The 23,544-nt window shown below is 32.1% G+C and overlaps 3 protein-coding genes across 4 annotated transcripts; 2 read left to right on the top strand and 1 right to left on the bottom strand.

The window, feature by feature from the left end:
- The first annotated feature begins 1,089 nt into the window (after window positions 1–1,089).
- LOC145744672 (uncharacterized) lies at window positions 1,090–11,201 on the top strand. 2 transcript variants are annotated; one of them, XM_082562584.1, is made up of 24 exons: window positions 1,090–1,243; window positions 1,734–1,799; window positions 1,887–1,938; window positions 2,128–2,204; window positions 2,366–2,402; window positions 2,921–4,043; window positions 4,355–4,508; window positions 4,687–4,836; window positions 5,157–5,278; window positions 5,674–5,780; window positions 5,909–6,014; window positions 6,103–6,206; window positions 6,274–6,880; window positions 6,957–7,058; window positions 7,141–7,254; window positions 7,328–7,385; window positions 7,477–7,711; window positions 8,229–8,301; window positions 8,375–8,416; window positions 9,816–9,969; window positions 10,038–10,207; window positions 10,296–10,438; window positions 10,518–10,560; window positions 10,808–11,201. In XM_082562584.1, the coding sequence occupies exons 1-24, from the start codon at window positions 1,118–1,120 to the stop codon at window positions 10,965–10,967; spliced, it is 4,125 nt and encodes a 1,374-aa protein (XP_082418710.1). In that variant the 5' UTR covers window positions 1,090–1,117; the 3' UTR covers window positions 10,968–11,201. The 2 variants fall into 2 exon arrangements, with proteins under 2 accessions (XP_082418710.1, XP_082418709.1); XM_082562583.1 differs by having other exon boundaries at window positions 7,325–7,385.
- A 395-nt stretch (window positions 11,202–11,596) lies between these two features.
- Window positions 11,597–16,057, bottom strand: LOC145746000 (carboxylesterase notum2-like). Its single transcript, XM_082564178.1, has 9 exons — window positions 15,801–16,057; window positions 15,245–15,393; window positions 14,792–14,852; window positions 14,544–14,608; window positions 14,007–14,245; window positions 12,568–12,826; window positions 12,306–12,453; window positions 12,169–12,216; window positions 11,597–12,080 (listed from the first exon to the last, which is right to left on the bottom strand). Exons 1-9 carry the CDS (start codon window positions 16,055–16,057, stop codon window positions 11,597–11,599), a joined length of 1,710 nt encoding a protein of 569 aa, XP_082420304.1.
- A 1,299-nt stretch (window positions 16,058–17,356) lies between these two features.
- On the top strand, window positions 17,357–23,279 carry LOC145745543 (uncharacterized). Its single transcript, XM_082563649.1, has 20 exons — window positions 17,357–17,444; window positions 17,673–17,799; window positions 17,915–17,988; window positions 18,204–18,292; window positions 18,511–18,665; window positions 18,825–18,918; window positions 19,025–19,161; window positions 19,314–19,392; window positions 19,529–19,640; window positions 19,704–19,851; window positions 19,939–20,027; window positions 20,160–20,247; window positions 20,358–20,516; window positions 20,683–20,833; window positions 21,270–21,419; window positions 21,568–21,635; window positions 22,107–22,303; window positions 22,663–22,854; window positions 22,994–23,117; window positions 23,197–23,279. The coding sequence occupies exons 1-20, from the start codon at window positions 17,397–17,399 to the stop codon at window positions 23,277–23,279; spliced, it is 2,364 nt and encodes a 787-aa protein (XP_082419775.1). The 5' UTR covers window positions 17,357–17,396.
- The last annotated feature ends 265 nt before the right edge of the window (window positions 23,280–23,544 follow it).

Genomic DNA, 23,544 nt, shown 5'->3' with positions numbered 1-23,544 from the left:
ATTTTCTACTTCAATGTTGTTGTAATACTCGCATGAATAATAAATTTTTTTATTTAAATATATTTGTTATCTTTATCAGCAACTGGCTGGGCCCATTAATAATAAATTTTTCTTCAATTGACCGTTGATTAAATTCGAAGAATTTGAAAATTAATTATTTCAGATCTTGAAAAGATAAAAAAAAAATTGCAAAGAGAGATAAGAATGTCTCAAATAATTTTTACATACATAATAATTTTAATAAATTTAAGATGAAGTTATTTAATTTTAGCAATTCGCTCCGACTTTATTAATCAATAAGAGTGGAATTTTTGAGCGGGGTTTTGTTAGAGTATATTTTCGTTTCAATTGAGTTTTGTGGTTATTGATCTTAAAATTCCGTGTTCAATTAAATAATTTGATGAATGTTATTTAACATTTTTGGCGCGTGTTAATTAATTATGCATAAACTTTTAAATGTCTTTGCTTTGAAAAATTCTACTTACGTAATAGTCTGACATCTGTACTTAATTTCTTATACATATTAAATTAGGAAAAATATTTTTGTAATTTTTTTATAAGATTGTTTGAAGTAGTTTAATGTATGTAATTTATGTAATACTTTATTAAAAAAAATCTGCATGTAAAAATCTGTCAACTAATAATGTATTGGCTAATATGCAACAGTTTCTATACAACAGTTTCTTCTATTTGCCTAACTCAAATTACTTTTCAACTTTTAAAAATTCTAAAATTTTGAAACATAACAACAAGTTTAGCATTTTCTCAAAAAAAAAATTAAAAAACATCGGGTTAAGTTTGCTATAAAAATGTTTTTTTGCTATAAAAGACAATTTTGTATTACTATTTTTTACTAATATATATGTGTTTAAAATATAAAACATAGTTATTTTGTTATTTATTTTTAAGTTAGTTAATTGGGGATAAATAATATATTTTTACCACGACGTTTTTCTCTACCTCCCTCAATGCGAAAAATATCATTTCACTTTTGCTCTGTCAGTCTGCAAGTTCTGTTTTAACTTTAGCTTGTTGCAAGCATTTTGTTTCGAATTTTCAACAATTTTTGTTACTTATTCTAGGTTTTGTTTTAATAGAAATAAATAAACAAAATAATATGGCACCTACTACGCCACGACGGAGAATAAGCGACATGAGGGTCGCTGAACTTCGTCTTGAATTAGAAAAACGAAATTTAGAAAGCAAAGGTTTAAAAGGGACTCTTATACAACGTTTGCAACAGGTAAATGTTCATTAAAGGTTTGTTCAAATGTTGTTAAAACTAATTTTGCCATAATTTGTAATGCTTGTCTGATTTTTAAATAGCATACTGTCAGACTGTAGCTTTAGTTTTGTTTAGGATGTATTAGATATATAATATATTGGCAGCGTGGTCAGTGGTGTAGTGGTATTAACAACACTTGCTTTACCACATAAGGTTGTGGGTTTAATCCCCACTGCTCTCATGTTGTAGCGCTCTTGAGTAAGTCGCTATAAACGGTATAAACTTCTGCTGTGCCAGCACTTTAAACAGCAGCATAATTATCTGCCAAATATAATCTACATATTATATATCTCAAACTGCTAAAAGGCAACTCGAGACTTGGTCGAGGTAACTGATGTTACTTTATGTTTAGGTCGCGCATTTGACTTTTCCACATCAAGAATAAAGATATATATACAACAAAAAATATATATATATACCTAAAAGTGTTTTTTTATTACTTTTTAAGGCAATTAAAAAAGAAGAACAAGAAAAACTAAATACATCTTCAGAAGAAAATAAGGAAGATGAAATTGTAGGTTTTTATTCACTATTCGATTAATTTTATTTTGTTAAAATATTTATTGCAAGATTTTTTTATGTGCTTTTAATTATATTTCAGATTTTAAAATTAAAATCTCCCAGTAAAGCTGAACAGAACATTGCTGAAAACGGTTAGCATTTTTCTTTTAATGGCGATTTTACGGCTTTTCAACTAATTATTTTTATTAGCACTTTACACATATGATTTAAAAAATGGGCTATAAAATACAAGATATGTAAATTGACTGCTTATTTTAAAATTAGATTTAATTTTTATGTCTTGATTTATTTAAAAATAATAGTTTTTTTGCAAATTTTAGACGAAATTGAACAAAATAATACCTCATCAGAGGAAATATTAGAAACATCAAATCCAGAAATTAATTTAAAATTGCCGGTAAGTCAGTCAATTAAAATGTGTTGTGGTGGTGTTAATTACAGTTTCAAAACCTACTCTAATAATTGGCAAATGTAGGTCATTTATTAAAAGTGTGAGTTTGTGTTTTCGTTAATTAGTGAGCCCAATAAAATAACAAAATATGTTTTTTAATATTTTAGGAAACAGAAAAACCGGAAACAATTTTTTCTGAACCAGGTTAGTTCTTGTTAAAAGTTTAATGATTACATAATTTTAATTGTACGTAGCAAATGCGAAAGTGATTTATTTAATCAACTACACAACTGGAATATACTCAACAAGGAAATACTCTATCTTGGCAATAAGCATTTGAATGGGTTTTCCTTATTGGAGTGTTCAAGTGAATATAAAATATGGAAATTTTGGACGATTTTTTTATTTCAAAAATAAGGAAGATTTATGCTTACAAGAAAGAAAATGAACTTTTAAATACAAGCAAAGTTTTAAATAATTACTTTGTGCATAACCTGTATCTAAGATAACCTAACCAATCTAATTCATTTACTAACACAATTATTTAAGAAGTTTAAATAGTTGTTTGTAAAATATTAAGTGCATTTTTTACTTAAAATTAGTTAAACCTAACTTTGATAAATTTGTAATTTTTTAAAAAGTTAATAATATTTGGTTTAAAATTTTCTCATCAGTCCACCTATTTAACATCGATTTGCTTTACTCTTATTTCAAAATCTTAGAAATTATCAAATCTGCTCCAGTGAACTTGGAAAAGGATAATATTGAAATACAACAGGAGGAGCAAGTCGATAAAACTCCAGAAGCGGATGACAAAGATCCTATCAATGATGTTCAATCAAATGAAGAGGTGTCATCCAGTGAGCCTGTCGTTGAGGAAGAAACGGTAGTTGAAGAAGAGGTGATCGCCGATCATGAAAAGGGTCCTAAAGAAGAGCATGTTTTAGAGGATGAAGACATGCGTCATGATGAGGAGCAAAGTCAAAATGATGATGCGAAGCAAGATAATGATAATATTGTTGACAATAATTCAACTCCACTTGCTCAAGATGATCAAACTACAGAAATTGAAGAAAATGTTCTTTTTAGTAATGCTGATAATGATGATCAAATTGAGAGTCCGGAGGAGAAAGAAGTTATCAACGAAGATCAGGAAGTTGTGGATGAGGATTCGGTCCTCGATTCCAGTGTCCCAGAGTCGAATGTTGCACAAACAAGCAATTTATCAGAAGATGAGCGCTATTATTTATTTTCAACTGAAAACGATCCTAAAGAGGAAGAGGTTTGCGAGGAGAATATTCCTCAAGAACAAGATGAAGATGAAGGTCTTTCGGAAGATCAAAATGATACAGAAGAGGTGGAGGAGTTTGAACAGGATGAGGTTATTGAAGAGAGCGAGATCACGGAGGAGTATGTTGCTTATGTCACAGTGGATGAAAATGAGCAACAAGATGAAAATGTAAACGAGGAAAAAGTTGAAGAGTCAAAAGATGAAGATGGTGATCAAACTCCAAACCTTGAGGAAGATGATTCACAATATTCCAATGATGCTGAATCCAAGAATGATCTAGCTTTAAAAGAAGATCCAATTGATGAAAATTCTAAAACTGGGGAAGAGTCTGGAGCAATGGATGTTGATGAACAACTGGATGAGGAAGAGGATAATGAGGATCTCGTGGCCATAGAGGAAGATGTATTAGATATGCTGGATTACGATATAGAAGTGCCAGATAATCAGCATGCAAGATCCGAATCCAGAGACAAGAACGAAGAAAATAATAAAGCAAGGGAACGGAATATCCAAGCGAGAAAATCTCAAAAATCGGTTTCAAGCGACGGAAAAAGGTTCGTTTTTTGAAGTTGTGACGCTGACCACGACCTCTGCTCTACCTGCACATCTTTATATTATGTTTTTAAAATTAAGGTTATTACACTAGCCCATGGTCGCCACTATTTTTCATGGGTTCCGAGCATGGGGCACAGTGTAAGATTTATGATATCTACATTTAGTAGTTTAAATTGTAGGCAGAGTTATGGCATTACCTAACAAAATTTAAACTCATTTTTTTATTAAGTTTGTTGTTATTAAAATTGGACTGTATTTTCAGAAAAGGAAAATCATAATTTAATTTTAAAATTCGTTTTTTGTATCGTAGAAATTCGCAGAGTGAACCATCATCTACACAAAATGAAAAAACAGCCATGGTTAAAAAAGAAGGTCTTGGAGAAACAAAAAATTTGTGGATCAGTGGACTATCTGCTTCCACTCGTGCTAGTGAACTAAAAGTTGCATTCAGTAGATATGGAAAAGTAAGTCACAAGTATTTTCAAAATTAAGTCATTAATATTTTTAGCATGTAGTTGTTAATGTACGGATGTTGACACAACATTTAATATTCACATATCATACAACTGTGTGGTTTTTATCTTACTGTTTTTTATTTAATTTTGATTTAAAAAAACTTTGAAATTTTGTTGATTTTTTTAGGTTGTCGGAGCAAAGGTTGTGACAAATGCCAAGACCCCAGGCTCGAAATGTTTTGGTTTTGTTGCCATGTCAACTGCTGACGCAGCAAACAAATGTATTTTACATTTAAACAAAACAGAAATGCATGGTCGTTATATTACAGTTGAAAGGGTAAGTTAATTTGTTTTAAAACTGATATTTTAGTCATTTAAAAAATAATAATTAGTGTAGACCTGTCTTAGATTATAATTAACTTATTGTCAAATCAAAGGACCGTTAATTTTTATTAATATTTAAAGTACAGTGAATCTAATAAATTTCTATTTTATACTTTGCTTGTTTATTATATGAATAATGCATTGTGTATGGTATGTATAATAGAGTTTAATATAACGTAATAGCTTAGGCCTATTCATAAAACTTAAAATAGCATTTCACATGCTAAATATTTTGTCATCAGGTTTAGTAAACAACCTTTTTTTATGATTTAGACGAGGTCAGACCCTTCTGCCTCAAAGAAATCAACAACTTCTGAAGCACTACGATCAACAACTAGTTCACAAGATAAGAATTCTGAAATAAATTTAAAAAAAGAAAAAACACCAATCAAAGGGTATGTGTGGTGGTGTTCACTTATTACTAATTACCATCAATGGGTTGATTGCATGACTTAAAATGAGTGTAATAATTTATTTTAAAGTGATTATATTTTTTTGACTAATATGTGGATGTGATGGTTTAATTAAACAGAAATTAAATATAAACTGTTAGTAATACATTGTTGTGCTATGTTCTATGTATAAGTATTGATTAAAATAAGGTGATATCAATAACACCTAAAATCAATGATTTTTTAATTCATTTAATTAACAAATATGCTTTTAAATTTTTTTTGCAAAGTATTTATTTTTTTATTTTTTAAACAACATAATTTAGCTTTTTTTTTTAAACAACTACATAGGCTACTTTTACATAGAAGACTTTTTTTAAATATATTTATTTTTAAAGGGTTTCTGATGTTAATAAAAAGGACGAAAATTCCCCAAAGACAAATAATAATGATCGAATGACTGACAAAACCGATAAATTTAGACCAAAAAGTATAAAAAGAGAAGGTAAATCAAATAATATTTTTTTAGCCTTTAAAGAAAAAAATAGAAAAACATTTGTAATTAAATTTAAACTGTGTGATGATATCTCTTTCTTAATTTTTTTTATGTTATATATTTTTTTTATATTTTAGATTCTCGTAGTGAAGCTAGCAAGAAATTGGAAACACGAAGAAGAACTCAATCTAGTGTTAGTTCTTACAGGAATCGATTGGATAATAAACCTCTGAGTAGGGCAGGGTGAGTGTTAAAAAACAAAAAAAAAAAAAAAAAAAGTTATTTTTCATATAATTTTTTTCTTTTTTAATTTTTTATGTTTTTTTGGTAGGATCCAAACTGGTGATAAAAGAGGAAATGAAATACAGAGAGGGAGCACAAGCAGAAGGTCCTCTCTGGGTGAACCTATTCGTAAACGACCAAGAAATCCTGATGGTAAAAATTATTTTTTAAATACTGTTCCAAAAACTAAAATATTTACAAATTTTTTTTTTGTTTCCAGGAAGAAGAGAAGTTGTTATTGATAACAAAGCTGGTGAACTGAGTCTTCGAGTCAATGTGAGTTCTAACTCTGGCGACAATCGTGCCTCAAATATTAGTGTGATGAATCGACTCAAGCGGTCACCACCCTTGCGCGAGCGAATAACTCGTGTCACAAATCGAAGTGATCGACCAAATCGAGCGGAAAATGCGATCTCACGACAGAACAACTTTGGAAGACAAGGGGCTGGGTTGCAGCGACAAAATATGGGTCTTAACCGGCAGAATGTTAATATATCCCGTCAAGGTACAGCTCAATACCGGCAGAATACTTCCTCTCGTCAGGGCACAACTTTGGCACAAGCTGCACTCCAGAGATCCCGAAAATATATTCCAGAACGAAGACATAATCGTGATCGTGGCGCCATGGCAACGGTTTCTAATGACAACGCTACAAGTTTTAACAAAAGGGAAGCGATAAGGTCTAATAGAGTTTTTTCGACGTCGCTTGATCGTAGTAGACAACTTTTGAAAAAAGAAAGAGAACAGAGAGAATTGTTGCAACTTGAGAGAGAGAAGTTGGAGAGGGAAAGAAGGCAGCTGGAAAAAGATCGACAAGAAAGAGAAAGGTTGGATATTTTTTCCAATTTTTAATTTTAAAATTTTGGTATATATTTACTAATAAAATATTTTAATTATATTTAGATTAGAGCGCGAAAGATCAAAGTTAGAACAAGAAAGAAAACTTGAACTGGAAAAAATTGGGAAAGCAAAAGCTGAAATGAGAAGATTACAAGAAATAAACAGGTTAATATTAAATTTATACTTAGTTAAAAAAAATTGTATTTCCACATCAAGGACAAACATTTAAAAAGTATTTAAATTTAAGATTTGAGCAAGCGCAAAGACAAAGAGCAATAAAGAGATCTTATGATGCGGTTCCCACGACAACAAGGAGAACACAAAGTAATACGGATAAGAGGGGAGACCGTGACGATAGACGGTAAAATTTTTTTTTCTTATTTATTGGTTTAGATTATTATGATTTAATTTTAATAATAAATTCTTGTCAGCAGTGGTGGATACCAATATGAGACTAGAGATTCAGGATCACCTCAAGTGAGAAATGACCAGGTAGAAAAAAGATAAAAAATATTTTTTAAATTTTAAATTTTTTTTTTAAATTTTTTTTTTTTCAAAAAAAATTAAAAAACATTTTTTGCAGGAAACTTACCGGAGTAGCCGTGCAACAGAGCGCTCCACTCAGCAGAGTCAGAGTCAACTAACTCGTGGCTTGAGTAAGTCAATGTTGAGTTCTAATCAGGATTATCATGATGTGGATCGGAGGAGAGAGGTCATCGCTCCGCAGGACACAGATGCGAGATACGGGAACGATATTGAGAGGAAAGTGAAGAAGTACGAACGTCCAGAAAGGAACTCGACTAAAATAATGGACTACGGTAAATAATTTGTTTAATATTTTAAAATTAATTTTTTTATTTTTAAATTAAATTTTAACAAAATTAATAATGACTTTTTAAAATATATAAGCAAAATATGTCTAAAATTTTTTCAGCTTTTTTAAAAGTTGTTTTTTTTGGTATATATATTTATCCTTGATGTGGAAAAGTCGAATGCGCGACTTAAACATAGAGTAACATCAGTTACTTCAACCCAGTCTTGAGTTGCCTGTGGCAGTTTGGGATATTATAGATTCTAATTGCCCGATAATTATGCTGCTGTTTAAGTGCTGGCTCAGCAGGAGTTTATACTGTTTATAGCGCCTTACTCAAGGGCGCTACAGCATGAGATCAGTGGGGATTGAACCCACAAATTCATCTGTGGCGTAGCAAGTGTTCTTACCACTACACCACACTGCTGGTTTATAAGGAGTAAAAGTTATAAATATGTGCTTACCTTTAACTTGAATTCAAGCTGTTAGTAATTTTTTTGGTTTATGAATTTTGTTTATTATAGATCGTAGAAGTGGGGCTGCAAATGCTTCAACTTTTTCAAGGGAAGGAAGGGAAATACGGGACAGCAGAACAATGTAAGTGTTTAAATTAATAAAAAACCCAACTTTTCTTGTGATTTAAACTTAATTTTAAATTTTTATTCTACAGTGACGACCGAAAAGTTGTTCAACGAGAAAGACCATCAAGAAGGTAAAAACTTTATTTTTTAAATGTTACTTTTAAACCTATATTTATACTTATTACACATTGTGTTATTTTTACTTCTCCCACCCATGACTTAAATTATGACAAACTGTATTTTGTGTTGGTGTAATATATGACCGGCAGCGTGGTGTAGTGGTAATAACTAGGGATGTGTTGAGCCGAGTGCTCGGGCTCGTACTCGTGTACGAGCCTAGGCATTTTTAAAGGCTCGGTTTTTGCCGAGCTTTCACGTTAAATTATCCGAGCATTATCAACTAAATTAATTTTTTTGCTTTTTGGTAAATTATAATGCAAATCGAACGCCGTCCAGTGTTATAACTTTTTAAATGCAATAGTGTTATAATTCACACTGCGAAAATTAGTCGGTTCACCGATAAATATACTAATATATACATATTAGTATCTCCATGGTTTAATTATATCACGCGAGATATGACGTTGTTATTCAATTGTTGTCACGCCGCCAACAAGTGTTTTTATTAAAAGACTTTTTAGTACAGCGGGCGCTATTACTAGCACGCTTCGTAACCAATTAACTCCTGAACATGTCGAAATGCTTACATTTCTTCATGTGAATTTACGTAAGCTTAAGTAAATTTTCGCATTTTAATACAAAGTACAACACTAACCTAAGTTCAGCCTATTTCAATTTTCTTAAAACCGTTAAACTTTGTTCGGCGTTTCACTGCACGTTTTAACGATTTTAAATCGCTTCTTTAAATAAAGCAATATAATCTTAAATTATTTATCTATAGCAAGCTTGCAGCGATATAACATTTAATTCAAATAATTAAAAAAAAAATTGTAAAAAATCGTGTCCACAACAAAAATTTGTGCATTTTTTCCGGGCATACGTTTTGCGTTACGTACCGAAAGGTCACTTAGATATTTATTTTCGCTATTCAAAAGCTCGTATTGCTCGGCCGAGCTTTTTTAAAATTAAGATGCTCGTACGAGCCGAACTTTTTACGATTTGGCACATCCCTAGTAATAACACTTGGTACACCACATATGAAGTCGTGGGTTTAATCCCCACTGCACTCATGCTGTAGCGCCCTTGAGTAAGGCGCTATAAACGGAATAACCTCCTGCTAAGCCAGCACTTAATCAGCAGTAAAATTATCAGGCAATTATAATCTATAATATCCCAAACTGCCACAGGCAACTCAAGACTGGGTCGAAGTAACTGATGTTACTCTATGTTTAAGTCGCGCATTCAACTTTTCCACATCGAGAATTAAGATATATACAAAAAAATATATATAAATATCATTCTATTTCCATAGTAAACTATTCATTACTAATTATGTATTTATATTGCTGTTGACCACTTTTTTTTAATTTTTTTATAATTTGTTAAATAATATTTTTTTTATGTTTTTAGTTCACGAAGTCCCATGACGGGATACAGAAGAGGAGGCAACACCTCTAGTTCAACCACTCGAAAAGAATCAGCCTTGTGGAGGGACACTACTGTCTCCTCCAGCAAAAGAAGACCAACCGATCGGGATCTCAGAGAGGATGCTCATCCTAGAGGCGTAAGTTTCTAAAAAAAAAAATTAAAAAAATTTTTATCTCGGTATTTTAATCGCTGATCTTTTCACAGGTGAGTGATTATGAGAGTGGGAGGAAGAGCGAGAGGAGTGGAAGGAAGATGGGGGATCAGAGTGAGATCCGGCATCACTCCAGTCACGGATCTTCCTCCAGGAGCGGATCACAAAAGTACAGGACAGAAGCGGAGAGACATGCAGCAGACATGAACTTCTCAAGCAAACGGTAAAAAATAAAAAAAAACTTTTTTTTGGTACAGTTTTTTCTTTTAATTTTTTTGCCATTTTATAATTTGGTTTTTAAATGGTTGTAGATCACCAGTTGGACCAGCGGCCAGTGGAAAACCAATTCCGACCACAGCTCGAGCTGGTTCGCACCAGCAACCAGACCCATGGTCACCATGGCAACAACAACAACAACAACCATCCAGAGGCGAAAGTAGCAGTTTGTGGACAGGTTGGTTAAAATATGGTTCTTTTAAAGTTTGTTTTTGTAACAAAATTGGTTTTTAATTAATATGGTTAATTTTTTTTAGGAAGTAATTCTGTACAAGCTCCTCCGCTAGGTGTCCCACCAGCGTAAGTAAAACTATTTTATAATTATAAATACCACAACTTGTCCGGTAGTGTAGCGAACCGGTCATGGCGTCGGACTACGAGCCGAAAGGTTTCGGGTTCGAGCCGCACCAACGTCACACTATGCGCCCTTGAGCCTGGCGTTTACGGATAGCCCGATCACACGATAACAGCATATCTTTCCTTATAAAAATATCAAAAACCTATTTCCTTAAGGAACCACTTTAAGTAACCACCCTTATTTTGTTAGGTTGGTTGGTTTTAATGGTGTTCAACCAACAGAGCATACCCATATCCAAGGTTTACCTACTGGGCTTAGCATACTCCCCCCACATGGCACCTATTTTGCACCTAACCGCCCTCCATCGGACAGCCGTTACGACGGGTACAAAAATATTCGACGATTTTAAGGGAACAAGTTTTTACGCTACACTCTGCATTGCCGTAGATTTGATTTGATCATTATTTATGTAAATTATGTTCTTTGTGCTTTTGAGCCATGATTTTAGCGGAACAAGAAACTGAATTCGAAAAAATTTGTACTGCTTTAGTAGAAAATTATTTTTGTCGTAATATAGTGGTTAAGGCACTGGAGTCTGGGGTTTGATACCTACCGCTACCCTGTTCTAGCATATTTAAGTAAGAATTTTATGAGTAGCAAATACAATAATTCAAAAAGTTGTCTGTTTATAGGGTCAAGCAACAAATTTGCAAGGTCCAAATACATATTTACGTGTTATTACATTAAAAAAATCACAAATATACATTTCTAATTACACAACTACAACTGATTAAAACAAGTGCAAACAAAAATTAATTAACAGTAAAGTTAAAACTATTTAAGAAATTTACATTCGAAGAGGTATTTCTCTTGTATGTTACACAACTTTTAGATATATTCTTACATTGTCGAGGTAGCATAGGCAAAGATTTGGATGGAAAACTTTTAATACGCAAAAAAGGGTATATTTTACTATGTATTTTGGTACTGTTGTATTCTTTTTATAATTCGTTACAGTTTTAAGTCATTAACGATGCTTTAATAATGATTATTAAATTTCGAGATTTGAGATATCAACCATTTTCTTGACCTTGGTCCTTGCAACATTTTCCATGTTTCCATAGGGTCAGAATTGCCATAATAAAACGCAATCGAACGAATATCTATGCGCAAAACGTTCTCTATAAACTCAACTGCGTTTAAAGACCTGCGGTTAAGTACATCGTCTACTGTGGGACAGGTGTTGTGACATTGAGGCAAGGAACAGTTACTGATAGCGTTGTATTTACATGTTGTAGGATCGGGTTGGCTGTTTGTATATTTGTTCGATACCCCAACTGAAGTAGGAAGGTTGTTACTTTCGTTATACGAATCTCGGTAGTTTTCTGTTTCTAGATTTTCTTGATTTCTATCGGAAGAGGGATTTTCTTTTAGGCTTCTGGACGCTGAAATCGTTTTCCACATCCAGCATTGGATCGCATCTGGAAGATTGATTCCATCCACCTCCAGGTTCTTCCAGTTGCTAAACAAAATGGTGGAATAATTACTAAAAATTTAGTTTATCATAAATACACAGAAATTTCTTTTTAACTAAGCATTTTGAATTTTACCTTTTTTGCAATGTCGTGTGTGCAATACAAGATGGAGCAAAGATGCCACTAAAACATAAAAAAAGAAGTTTCACTAAATATAAATACATTTAAATTTAGCCACACAATGTAATACTATCTTTAGTTATATCACATACTCCATTGTCTTGAACGTTTGTGACATTTCCGCGTGCAGAAGTTGGAAATAACGAAGTAAATCAGCAGTGTTACCCTGATGAAATAAGAAAATGTCGTCGGACATTAACTGAACGTTGTCGTACATCCATTGCACCACGAATAACGGAGCTGCAAAAGTTTTTTTAGTTTTTGATAGGTATTTTCATGCTTAGTTTACTGGCTAAAGTCAATGAGACATTAAATTTTTTTTTTAATTTTTTTAACAAGATTTTGGATACTTACTTTGAATGTGAGGGTAGACAAGATGTCCAAAGAAGCATTTCCATCTGTGGTCACGTGGCCTAGACCCGTGATCACGTGACGTGTGGTAATCACGCAATGAAAAGGGGTTTCGTGTTCGGTGCCTCCGACGACTTCCAGGTGCCAGTGGCGCCGTGGTGTATTTGGCTAAGCAAGATGCGGGTATGTTCGGTCTCCAAATATCGACCCCTTTTTTGATCGAATCGATCGGTGAGCACATGTCTCGATTTCCACAAACAATCTACAAAATTATTAAATTTTTTTTTGTATATATGTTTATCTCGATGTGGGAAGGTCGAATGCTCGACCTAAACATGAAGTAACATCAGTTACCCCGACCCAGTCTTGGGTTGAATATGGCAGTTAGGAATAGAATAGATTATAATTGGTCAATAATTAAGCTGCTTATTAAGTGCTGGCTCAGCAGGAATTCATACTGTTTATATAGTACCTAACTCAGGGGCTCTACAGCATGAGATCACTGGGGATCGAACCCAGGACCTTATGAAGTGTAGGAAGTGTATTTAAAATCAATATTTACATTAAAATTATGATTCATTAGTAACAAAATTTGACCCAACCCTATAAGAGTTCAGTTACCCTTTATGAATCAGTACCACATTAAATTGTGACACATTTTACACTAAGCCTCCTAATTTTTATATTACAAAGATTAGCGTGCCTTTCTATAGGATTATGGAGGTTAATTGCAATAATGGCCCCAATTATAAGGCATAAGAGTTTTTGTATAGTAAAAGAACTCGTGCAACAAATGCCAATAGAACAATTCAAGGCATAGGAATGCAGTGAAGTTATGTAATGTTTTTGTTAAGCTTATAATTAAGGCAATATTTACACATGTAGCATTTTTCTTGTGCCTATTAAAAAAATAAACAAATCTCGTGCAAGGCCCGTTTCACTACTTCTAAGTCCCTGATCCGTAATCGAATTTTAGTGAAAATTATACCCGATTTAAAGGATTATTTCAAAATTAGTTGACTTTATTCAAAGCACCCTATACCGCTTTATTTAATAGGGTTCTTTGATGCATATATAAGCTATTGAGGAGTATATATTATTGGTAAACACGGGAAACATAAAAGGGGCTTTGTTACAGTATACGTAACCCCGAAAAGCGAGGCAAACTTGCTAGCCAAACAAAAAATACATTGTAGTTTATAGATATGCTGATTATCTGTTTTTTTTTTAACTAAAGTCATTTTAAACGTGAAAAGGTAATTTAAAACTTTAAACTATCAAATTAAAATTAAGTGGACGCTTCGCTTTACCAGGACTCGAACCCAAGATCTTTTAATTTTAATATTGTATGTTGACCCTACGCCATTTGGCATTTGAAAAATTTTAACGGGTTGTTTGTTAATTAAAATATATAAAAAATCGCTAATTCCTATATTTCTTACATCATTTTCCATATTTGGTCTATAAAGATACCATCCCGAGTCAACGACACCCCGCAACTTTGCATCACTTTCTGCGGTGTTAAGTATAGCTTGAACCCGGTCAATGTTGATTAAGACCCCGGTCGCTCCCGCACTGCTCCCGGCAAGCAAAATGGTGGACGCTATTTTCATTCCATGGTTGTGCATAAGGCGTTTAACGACTTGTTCGATAATGGTAGAACCCATAAAATTGATTGTAACTAAAAGCAGGAATATTGTTATTAAACTTTTCTACCTTTTATTTTTTTACCCTTTATGTTCATAAATATTAAATGGGTGTGTATAAAGTGTCTATAAGTATTTTTAAATAGTCGTGGTTTGCTATCTATATTTATTTTATTTTGCCCGAAAATTCCATCTAAAGTTAACCACATTTTTGACGTTAGTTATTTAATTTTATGCAAAACTTATGTAAATGATATAATATGTAGGCTATATAGTTTAAAGGATTACACTAGTTTGAAATTTGTTGCTGTATAAAAAATGTAGTAAACTTACGTTCACCAAGTCTTTGGTTTTTGCTTGTTCCGCTCCAAACGTCACTAGAGCAATAAGGAATATAACTAAACATAAAAAGAATATTTTTGTTTAATATTTCATACCATAACAAGTAATATTTATGTAAGTCCATCTTTGTTATTCTGGATCCCTGGATCTCGTGAAACGAACCCTAACTCTAACAATTCAATTCATTTTAACAGTTTAATATACTTAATATTTAAGTATAATTAAAAACACTATCTTACACCATGTTGGCCGTTGAAAGATGTGGATTTTCTTCTTCATCTGTCGATATAATACCGCTTCCTAAAAAAATTGGAAAAAATTGTTTTTAATAATTTTTTTATATTTATTCATCCTTAATGTGGGAAGGTCGACTTTACGACCTGAACATAAAGTAACATCGATTACCTCGACCCAGTCTCATGTTGCCTGTGGCAGTTAGGAAACTTACAGATTATAATTGCCCAAAAGTTTAGCTGCTGATCGAGTGTTGGTTCAGCTGGAGTTTTTACCGTTTACAGCGCCTTACTTAAGAGCGCTACGGCATGAGAGGAGTGGGGATCGAACCCAGGACCTTATGTAGTAAAGCCAAGTGTCCTGACCACACCAGGCTGCTGGCTAAATTGTTACAAATTACGTATATTTTTAGGTAATACACTATCAATACATAATTTATTTTATTTTAACATACCAACCTGCGTGGCAATTTGGCCAATTAGTTGAACTGTAAAAAATTCCATAATTTTCTTTCCGTGAACGACAATTTATTTCGTCAGCACAATACCAACCTCCTTGTAGATAAATTACCCATTTGTCACTTTCACTTTGCTTTAACATGTAGTACCTTAAACAAACGTAAAACTGTTAAGGGTATTAAATAAGATTTTTTATATTTTTACTTTACATTTTGTAATACTAGAATTTAAGCTTTAATTCTGTTTTCTAATACTAGAACTTAAGCTTAAAGATTACAGAAAAGTAGGCCCGGCCTCCAATTTTTATATTTATTGTTTTGGTTTTTGAAGTGTGATAAACCGTTAACGGCATTGTCGCAAAGTAAAAGGTCTTGGGTTCGATCCGCACCAAAGTTACGTTACAATATTTTTACTTGAGCTTGTCGTTTTTAAAAAGCTTAAAACAGATCTAATCAGCAGAAAGTTGTTTATTAAAACTTATATTACCTATCTCTTATAAAGTGACCTATCAAAAATAATTTGGTTTATATCAAATCATAAAATGGTATTTGCTTACCCTGCTGTCGTTCCGTCGTTACAGGTCGCTGCATCACTTCCGGCCAACTTGATCAACTTCATATTGTAGGAGGACCCACATTGCCCTTCACTTACAACCTCTTCGTATCTTTGACCTCTTGCCACAACCTCCGAGACTGGATCATTGTCGCTATCTGTTAATGTCGTTGATCTTCTTGCATGTTGCGCAGGTGAAGATTCCGAAATTTGATAAAAATACAGCAGCGCAAGTAACACTTTTACTACAAGTCTTAGCATGTTAATTTTATTTAAGGCTATAATTGAAAACAGAGGTTAACTAATTGTAAAAAATCCACTGCCACTGTCACAGCCTAAGCTGTCGATGCTATGATTTGTCTTCGTTGGTAACTCGGGGTTTAGCTTTTTAAATATTTGACCACAATTTTCTGATCTTCTTTTCATACCTTTATCTTTTTACGCAAAATATCAATGCAGACGTCAGGTAAAAAAATCGAAATTGTGGCGGCGTCTTCAAGCGACCAAAGATGAAACAAAATCGCATGACGTCATCCGACGCGGCGCCGTTTGATCTGTCAGCAAAACACGCTTGGCCACACATTAGCCTGTAGCGAAAATCTGCTTAATATGCCAACCCCGCGCGAGTCTCCAATCAGCAAGCAAATCTGTAAAACAACACTGAGTACGACAGAAAACGAATTTCTCCTTCATCTGAAGTAAAATGGCGGCTTTATAAGCAATGTTCTGTGTACAGAAAGAAGTCGTCTGTTGGCAAGAGGGTGTGTGTAACATTCTTTGTGGATAAAAGGAATGCATGGAATAACACTCGCTTTCTAGGTGTTGAGTTGTATTCATAAAGCAAAACAAAGCCCCTCTGTTTACGTTCCATTAAATAAATGAACTATAGTACAATGTGCCCAATTATTGGTATTTAGACATAAACAACACATTTAAAAATTTTTTAAATGTGCCTAAATGTTTGGGTTTTTACACAATATTAAATAGAACTGTTGTAAAATTTACTAAGTTGATAATTAAATGGAATATATTTAAATTAACATCAATGTATCTTAATGACCTGTCCTCTGTAGAGCTACTTTTTTCAATAGGCAGTAATGTTGGCACGTTATCCATTCCCACAAGCAGTGACGTTAGCATCCACTGGTTGATAATTAAATGGAATTTATTTAAAATATTATCGAAGTATTATAATGACCTGTCCTCCACAACGTCGCCATTCCTATAACCAGTGACGTCAGCACTTAAGGGTTGCGATGATAAGAAGAGGATACGAGATATAACATAATGTTAAGTGTTCGTCGAATTTTTTCGCAATACCAGTCCCTGTATATTCTATTTTTTTACAAATACATGTTAAGTGGGAATGAAGATGACCTATCAAGTGGATCGAGGGCCGAAATATTATAATAAACAACAACTTAAAAACCAGCGGTTACAATATAACACTAGATTGAGTTGAGCTGTTATTATTATTTTTGTGCAATTTTTAAACAACTTTTAGATAAAAAAAAATAATTTTTTGTATTTTAAAAATTAATTTTAAATTTTTACATACTAGTTTAAAGGTTTGTTGATTTTTTATGTTGTATAATTTGTAATGGAACGATATAGAGAAACAGTTCAGCTATTGTTATTTATTTTGTTGGTAAGTTTACTATCTAAATGTCTTATGTATTTGTAATAATTTTTTTTAAAGATGACTCATATAATATGCACTTTAAAGAAATGACATAACATGTTTTTGTTCAATAATTATTATTTATTAAAACAAAGAAGAAGTGCTTTTGACATATAATTGGCATTTTTCCTCAAGTACTTAATAGTTACAGTCAGATTTAACTTGTAATGCAATAATACTTATTATGTTTAACAGATTTGTTTGTCGTACAAACCTGTTCGTGGTCACGTGACTTTGAGTTTTCCACCTGCGAGGCCTTTAGCTTTTGATTTTCTTGACAACGTTAACACTAAGAGTCCGTGTGGTGTACCATACAATAATGGTAAATTTTTTTTCTCTATTTATGATAAAATTTTTATTTGTTCACTATTTAGTTTAAGTTAATTTTTCCGAATTTTTGATTATTTTTTAATTTTCAAGTCTTTTTATTTTTTTAGAGAATAAAGTTTTAACACCAATATTTTCCGGAAAACCAACGGAAGTAACCTGGAAAATTGCTTACCCTCATTTGGTAAATCTATTTGTCGATCAACTTATTGAACATTGCTATAAAATTAACCGACAACGTGGTGTAGTATTTTTTTAAAAACACTTGTTACAGAATAAGTTCTATCCTAACTGCTTCCATGTAGTAGCTTTATTTAGTTTAAAAAACGGTAACTCATATTTGGTTGCTTATTCCTAGATAATGTGTGATTTAAAACTTGTATGTATAAATGTATTTAGGGAGGAATCAAACTGCAACTGATGGAACTGAATGGAACAGTTTTACAAGAATTAACGGATTCAGAATTTATATTTCAAAATGATACAACGTAAATAATTAAACTATTTTTAATTGTAATACACTGTTTAAAACTTTTAACACGTAGAAAAACAAGCACGTTTTTTTGTTATTAATTTTTGTAATTCAGCGGTAATAAAAAAAGTTATGATTCTAGTTAGTTAGTCGCTTTGTTTATAAACAATTTTGGTGGCACGTGGTAATATTTTACATTTGTTCAAATCCAAGATGTAGTAATTTTATTTTCAGGGCTTTGTCTCACGAAATAACCATTGACGAAGGTATTACTTGTGAGCACTGTGTGTTGAGGGTAATAAAGCAGGCTTCAGAATGGAATACAAGCAATAAAGATGGGTATTTGTTTTGGTCTTGTGCTGATGTCAACGTAATCTCAGATTCAGAAGGTATAGTCTTTGTAAAAAATATTTAAAATTGTTTTCAAATATAAGAATTAATTTTTTGTAACATTTTTAAATTTTCGTTTTTATTGTTAAAAGATTTGACTTTCGAACCAAATAAAAGTTTAACGTTATGAGTTATATTTTTTTTTTAATAAATTTTAGACATATCTTCAACATGTTACGAAGGCAGATGTTTAAACGGTGGAACTTGTGAAAATGTTGAATGTTCTTGTCTTAAAAAATTTGAAGGAGAAAGGTAAAAAGAATTTTAATCACAACCTAACCAAAATTTACAAAAAAACTTTGTATGAAAATAATAATTGTGATTTTTGTGCATTTATGTTATGTTTTTTAATTAACAGATGTGAATATGAAAATGATTGCTCTGATGGTGATGATTGTGGGAATAATGGTGAATGTGTAACAATGGATTGGACAAGTTATCCAAAAAAAGTTTGTTTTTGTGAAGCTGGCTGGATGGAAAGGTTTTGCAGTAAAAGTAAATATTAAAATACAAAAAAATATAATTTTTTTTTCTGATTGTAAAACTTTTTTGTTACCTTAGTCAAATTTTTAACTTGTTATGTTTAATTTCTACAAAATCAAATAAAGAAATTGTTTGTGCCTTATTTAGTTTTATGTTGTTTTTAGAATCTGATTTTAAAGACACTAAAATCGAAAATGAAAATGATTACATGAAAATCGAATTATATAAAGACCCTAGTTTTTTGTAAGACCAACTTTGCATTTTGAAACATATTTATTTACAAATTATATATTAACACAGCTATTAAAACTACCTCAAAAATATCTTCTAGTTTTTATAGTAAACTGTTTTTATATTTTTGTGATTGTTTTATGTTTAGATTTTATTGGAAGTTAGTAGATGATGATGAGATCGAGATTGTATTAAAAGTAGAAACAAATACTTGGGTTGGGGTTGGTTGGAGACCTCAAGATATTGATTCTACTTGTAGGGTAAGTTTAAAGCACTAAAAAATTTAATATCATTCTGTAAACCAAATGTTACAATTTTTTTAGGATTTTCCGAATATTGGGGGAGAGAAAGAGGTTGACGATCAAGATAAGAAAGGGGAGGTGGAAGCAGATAAGGATGAGAATGAAGAGGAAGTAAAAGATGACGACAATGAAGAGAAAAAAGAGGGAGAAAATGAAGAAGGTTCAAAAGGTCAAAATAAATTAAAACATTAAAAAAAAAATTGGTTATTGTGATTAATAAAATTTAATTCAATTATTTTTATTTGACATCATGTAGAAAGTAGAAAAAGAAGAAAAAGAAGTCGGTTTTCCGAAATTAATTTTACTTATCGTAGATTTAAAAGAGAAATTGTTGACAAAAAAGAAGTAATATTAAACTTTATAAAAAATAAAATTGTAACAGTATTAAAAAAATATTGTAACATAGAAGCTACAACATATAAAAAATAACTTGAACAAATTTTAACCATAAAAATAATTAAAATAACCTTAACACAGGTAAATGTAGTAAAAGAATTATGTGAAGCTGGGAATGTTAGTGAGGCATCCTCATGGGCAACTTGGGCTTTTAATGCTGGACCAGATGGTAAATTTAACAGTTTTATGTAAAACCTTAATAAGTAGCAAAGTTGATTTTATATTAATCTAATTTATTTTTTAAACATTTACCGAAACATTTAAATTATTTGTTAATAGAATTGGAACCAGATTCAGCCCCAGAACCAGAGCCTAAAAGTGAACCGGAACCAGACTCAGAGCCAGAACCAGATGTAACACCAGAGCCTGAACCAGAAGCCGAACCAGCAGCTGATCCAGAAAGTTTACATCCGATGGATTGCTCTGACATTGTTTTTGGTGCAACATTTTTTTATTATGATAAATGTATCTAGTAAAAAATAATTTTTTTAGCACTTTAAAAGACTTATTAATCATAATTTAATTAGCTTGAAGACTTGCATAAAGCACAGACTCATTTGTATTTGAGCTTAACTAATGGTTTTAAATTCTTTCTTAATTACAGTAAGTGCTCATGGAAATCTACATCGAGTTGTTGACAGTTACACCAGAGATCGATCAACTCCAAAACCAGATTATTGGTATGGTGGAACTGATGATCTAACTGCTGCTATTGCCGGAATAGAAGATGGGGTTTTACATGCAAAGTTTAGAAGGTAAGCTATGTTATGTTGATAAAAAGTTAAAAGTGGAAAATATTATAGAAAAAATATTATTCACCGGCAGCGTGGTGTAGTGGTAAGAACACTTGCTACACCACATATTAGGGCGTGGGTTCAATCCCCACTGCTCTCATGCTGTAGCGCCCTTGAGTAAGGTTGAGTAAGGTGCTATAAACTGGTATGAATTCCTGCTGAGCCAGCACTTAATCAGCAGCATAATTATCAGGCAATTATAATCCATATAATATCTCAAACTGCCACAGACAACTTGAGACTGGGTCGAAGTAACTGATGTTACTCTTAGTTTAAGTCGCGCATTTGACTTCCTACATCGAGGATAAAGATATATACAAAAAAAAATTATACCGATATTCAAACAAAGAATTAAATTTAATATTAATGAGATTTTAAATTTTTGATTTGTTTTTAGGAAGTTGAAATCTAAAGACAAAGCAGATCATTCATTTTACGATTCAAATTTTCGTTTAATTTGGGCGCGAGGACAAACACCTTACACTTTTTATCACAAACCTCAAAGTGGTTTGGAAAGATGTAAAGCATCAGATTATGGTTATTACAGGTAAAAACCTTCTAATTTTCACGTTCCGTCCAAAAAAATTTAATAAATATGATACTGATTATTTAAAATTGAAATTGGTATGCATGATTTGATTAATATACATATGATTTTTTCTTATAACACATTAAATAGTTGATTTTGAATCTAGGATAAATGAGTTAAAGTATCACGGCACAAAACCATCACAGAGAGGAACTACCTTGTTTAACATTTATGGTATAACAATACTTTTTATTTTTTATTTATTTTTTTTGTATATATCTTTATTCTCGATGTGGAATAGTCGAATGCGACATCAGTTACTCCGACCCAGTCTCGAGTTGCTTGTGGCAGTTTGGAATATTATAGATTATAATTGCCCGATAATTATGCTGCTGATTAAGTGCTGGCTCAGCAGGAGTTCGTACCGTTTATAGCGCCTTACTCAAGGGCTCTACAGCATGAGCTCAGTGGCGATTGAACCCACGACCTCATGTGTGGTGTAGCAAGTGTTCTTACTACAACACCAAGCTGTCGGTTATTCATTAATGAAATTAATGTTAATTTAAAACTGTGGGATAGTGAACTGGCAAGAACACTAGGCTTTACTTCATGAGATCATGGTTTAGGATAAAAAATATAAATAGAAGAATGTTTTCAAAATTAGTTTTTTTTAGATTGTGAATAATATAAATATATTGACTTTAGAAAATCCTGAGGATGAAAACACAACGAAAGTAACAAGTGGGTCATTTAGTCATCCAACAGATTGTGAAGATAAAGATTGTGAGTACACGATCAACTGGAAGTACAGAAACTCGACCGACAAAGTTCATTTCACAATCGAAGCAAAAGTAGGACAGGAGGAATGGGCCAGTGTCGGATTTTCAAATGATAAAAGCATGGTACTTGGAAAAGATTTAAATGTTTGGTACACTATATGTATAACCGGCAGCGTGGTGTAGTGGTAAGATCACTTGCTACACCACACATGAGGTCGTGGGTTTAATCCCCACTGATCTTATGCTGTAGTGCCCTTGAGTAAGGCGCTATAAACGGTACGAACTTCTGCTGAGCCAGCACTTAATCAGCAGCATAATTATCAGGGAATTATAATCTATATTATCCCAAACTGCTAAAAGGCAACTCGAGACTGGGTCGGAGTAACTGATGTTACTCTATGTTTAAGTCGCGCATTCGACTTTCCCACATCGAGGATAAAGATATACAAAAAAAAAGATAATTAATCTTATTCTTATTTTAGGTGGATTCAGATGCTGTGGTAGGCTGGGTAGACGCAGCAGATGGTAACTTAATATTAACAGACAGGTGGTTGACATCTCGTGATCCCACTGGTATTGCATTGGACAATGGACCAAGTACATTAGAAGATGGAAGAGGGGAATATAAGGACGGAGTGTTAAAGTTTTCGTTTGCAAGATTAATAGATACTGAGGTAAGATAAATCTATTTAATATTCATTTTATAGTTAATTGGGTTTATTTATTATTGGGCAATACTTTTTGGAAATTAAAAATAAGTTTGTAAATTTTTATTGACGAAGTTTTAAATATTTTTTTTAATTTTACATTGAGGATGAGAATGATTTATCATTGAAAGATTGTGTTTATTTCTTGTATGCATGGGGTGGTGGTCTTAAAGATGGAGATTTAAGTAAACATAAAAACCAAATTGTTAGTGAGGAAAAGATTTGTATAGGTAAAACACAATTAAAAATTTTGTTATTACGAATTTTTTTTTTGAGAAATTTGTCTAATTTCGAAATTTTTCTTTGCAGGATCATCTTCCACGAGAGTTTGGTCTGTAGGGATTTTTAATGTAATGACTTTGTCTGTGCTTTATTTCACTATGTTTACATGAAGATTTATATATAAATGTTAATTATTTTTACCACTAGCTTGCGATTTGTGTTGATAGACTTCTTGTTAGTAGTGTTTTACACAATTTTTTGTAACTGGTTATAACTTAATAGTTTGATTACTTATTAGATTTTTATATTTAGTGGGTGTTTTAGTGTTTTTAAAATGATCTTTTTAGTTTTTTTACGATTCTACAAAATGATTAATTATTTTAGAAATAAACTTTGTATTACTTATTGCTTGTATTGTTTTTTACCAACATGTTT

This window comes from Corella eumyota, chromosome 3, assembly GCF_963082875.1.
Source record: "Corella eumyota chromosome 3, kaCorEumy4.1, whole genome shotgun sequence".
Taxonomy (NCBI): Eukaryota; Metazoa; Chordata; class Ascidiacea; order Phlebobranchia; family Corellidae; genus Corella; species Corella eumyota.
This window is presented reverse-complemented; position numbering and strand designations above follow the sequence as displayed.

Bases quoted from the DNA above. Each gene is read 5' to 3' on its own strand.
- LOC145744672 (XM_082562583.1), top strand. From the start codon at position 1,118: ATGGCACCTACTACGCCACGACGGAGAATAAGCGACATGAGGGTCGCT. The intron at 7,059-7,140 runs GTTAATATTAAA...TTTAAATTTAAG, and splicing joins AGATTACAAGAAATAAACAG to ATTTGAGCAAGCGCAAAGAC. The intron at 7,255-7,324 runs GTAAAATTTTTT...AATTCTTGTCAG, and splicing joins GGAGACCGTGACGATAGACG to CAGTGGTGGATACCAATATG.
- LOC145746000 (XM_082564178.1), bottom strand. From the start codon at position 16,057: ATGCTAAGACTTGTAGTAAAAGTGTTACTTGCGCTGCTGTATTTTTAT. The intron at 14,246-14,543 runs GTAAGTTTACTA...TCCTGCTTTTAG, and splicing joins AAACCAAAGACTTGGTGAAC to TTACAATCAATTTTATGGGT. The intron at 12,454-12,567 runs GTAAGTATCCAA...AAACTTTTGCAG, and splicing joins TGTCTACCCTCACATTCAAA to CTCCGTTATTCGTGGTGCAA.
- LOC145745543 (XM_082563649.1), top strand. From the start codon at position 17,397: ATGGAACGATATAGAGAAACAGTTCAGCTATTGTTATTTATTTTGTTG. The intron at 18,666-18,824 runs GTATAGTCTTTG...AATAAATTTTAG, and splicing joins CGTAATCTCAGATTCAGAAG to ACATATCTTCAACATGTTAC. The intron at 20,834-21,269 runs GTAAGCTATGTT...ATTTGTTTTTAG, and splicing joins TTACATGCAAAGTTTAGAAG to GAAGTTGAAATCTAAAGACA.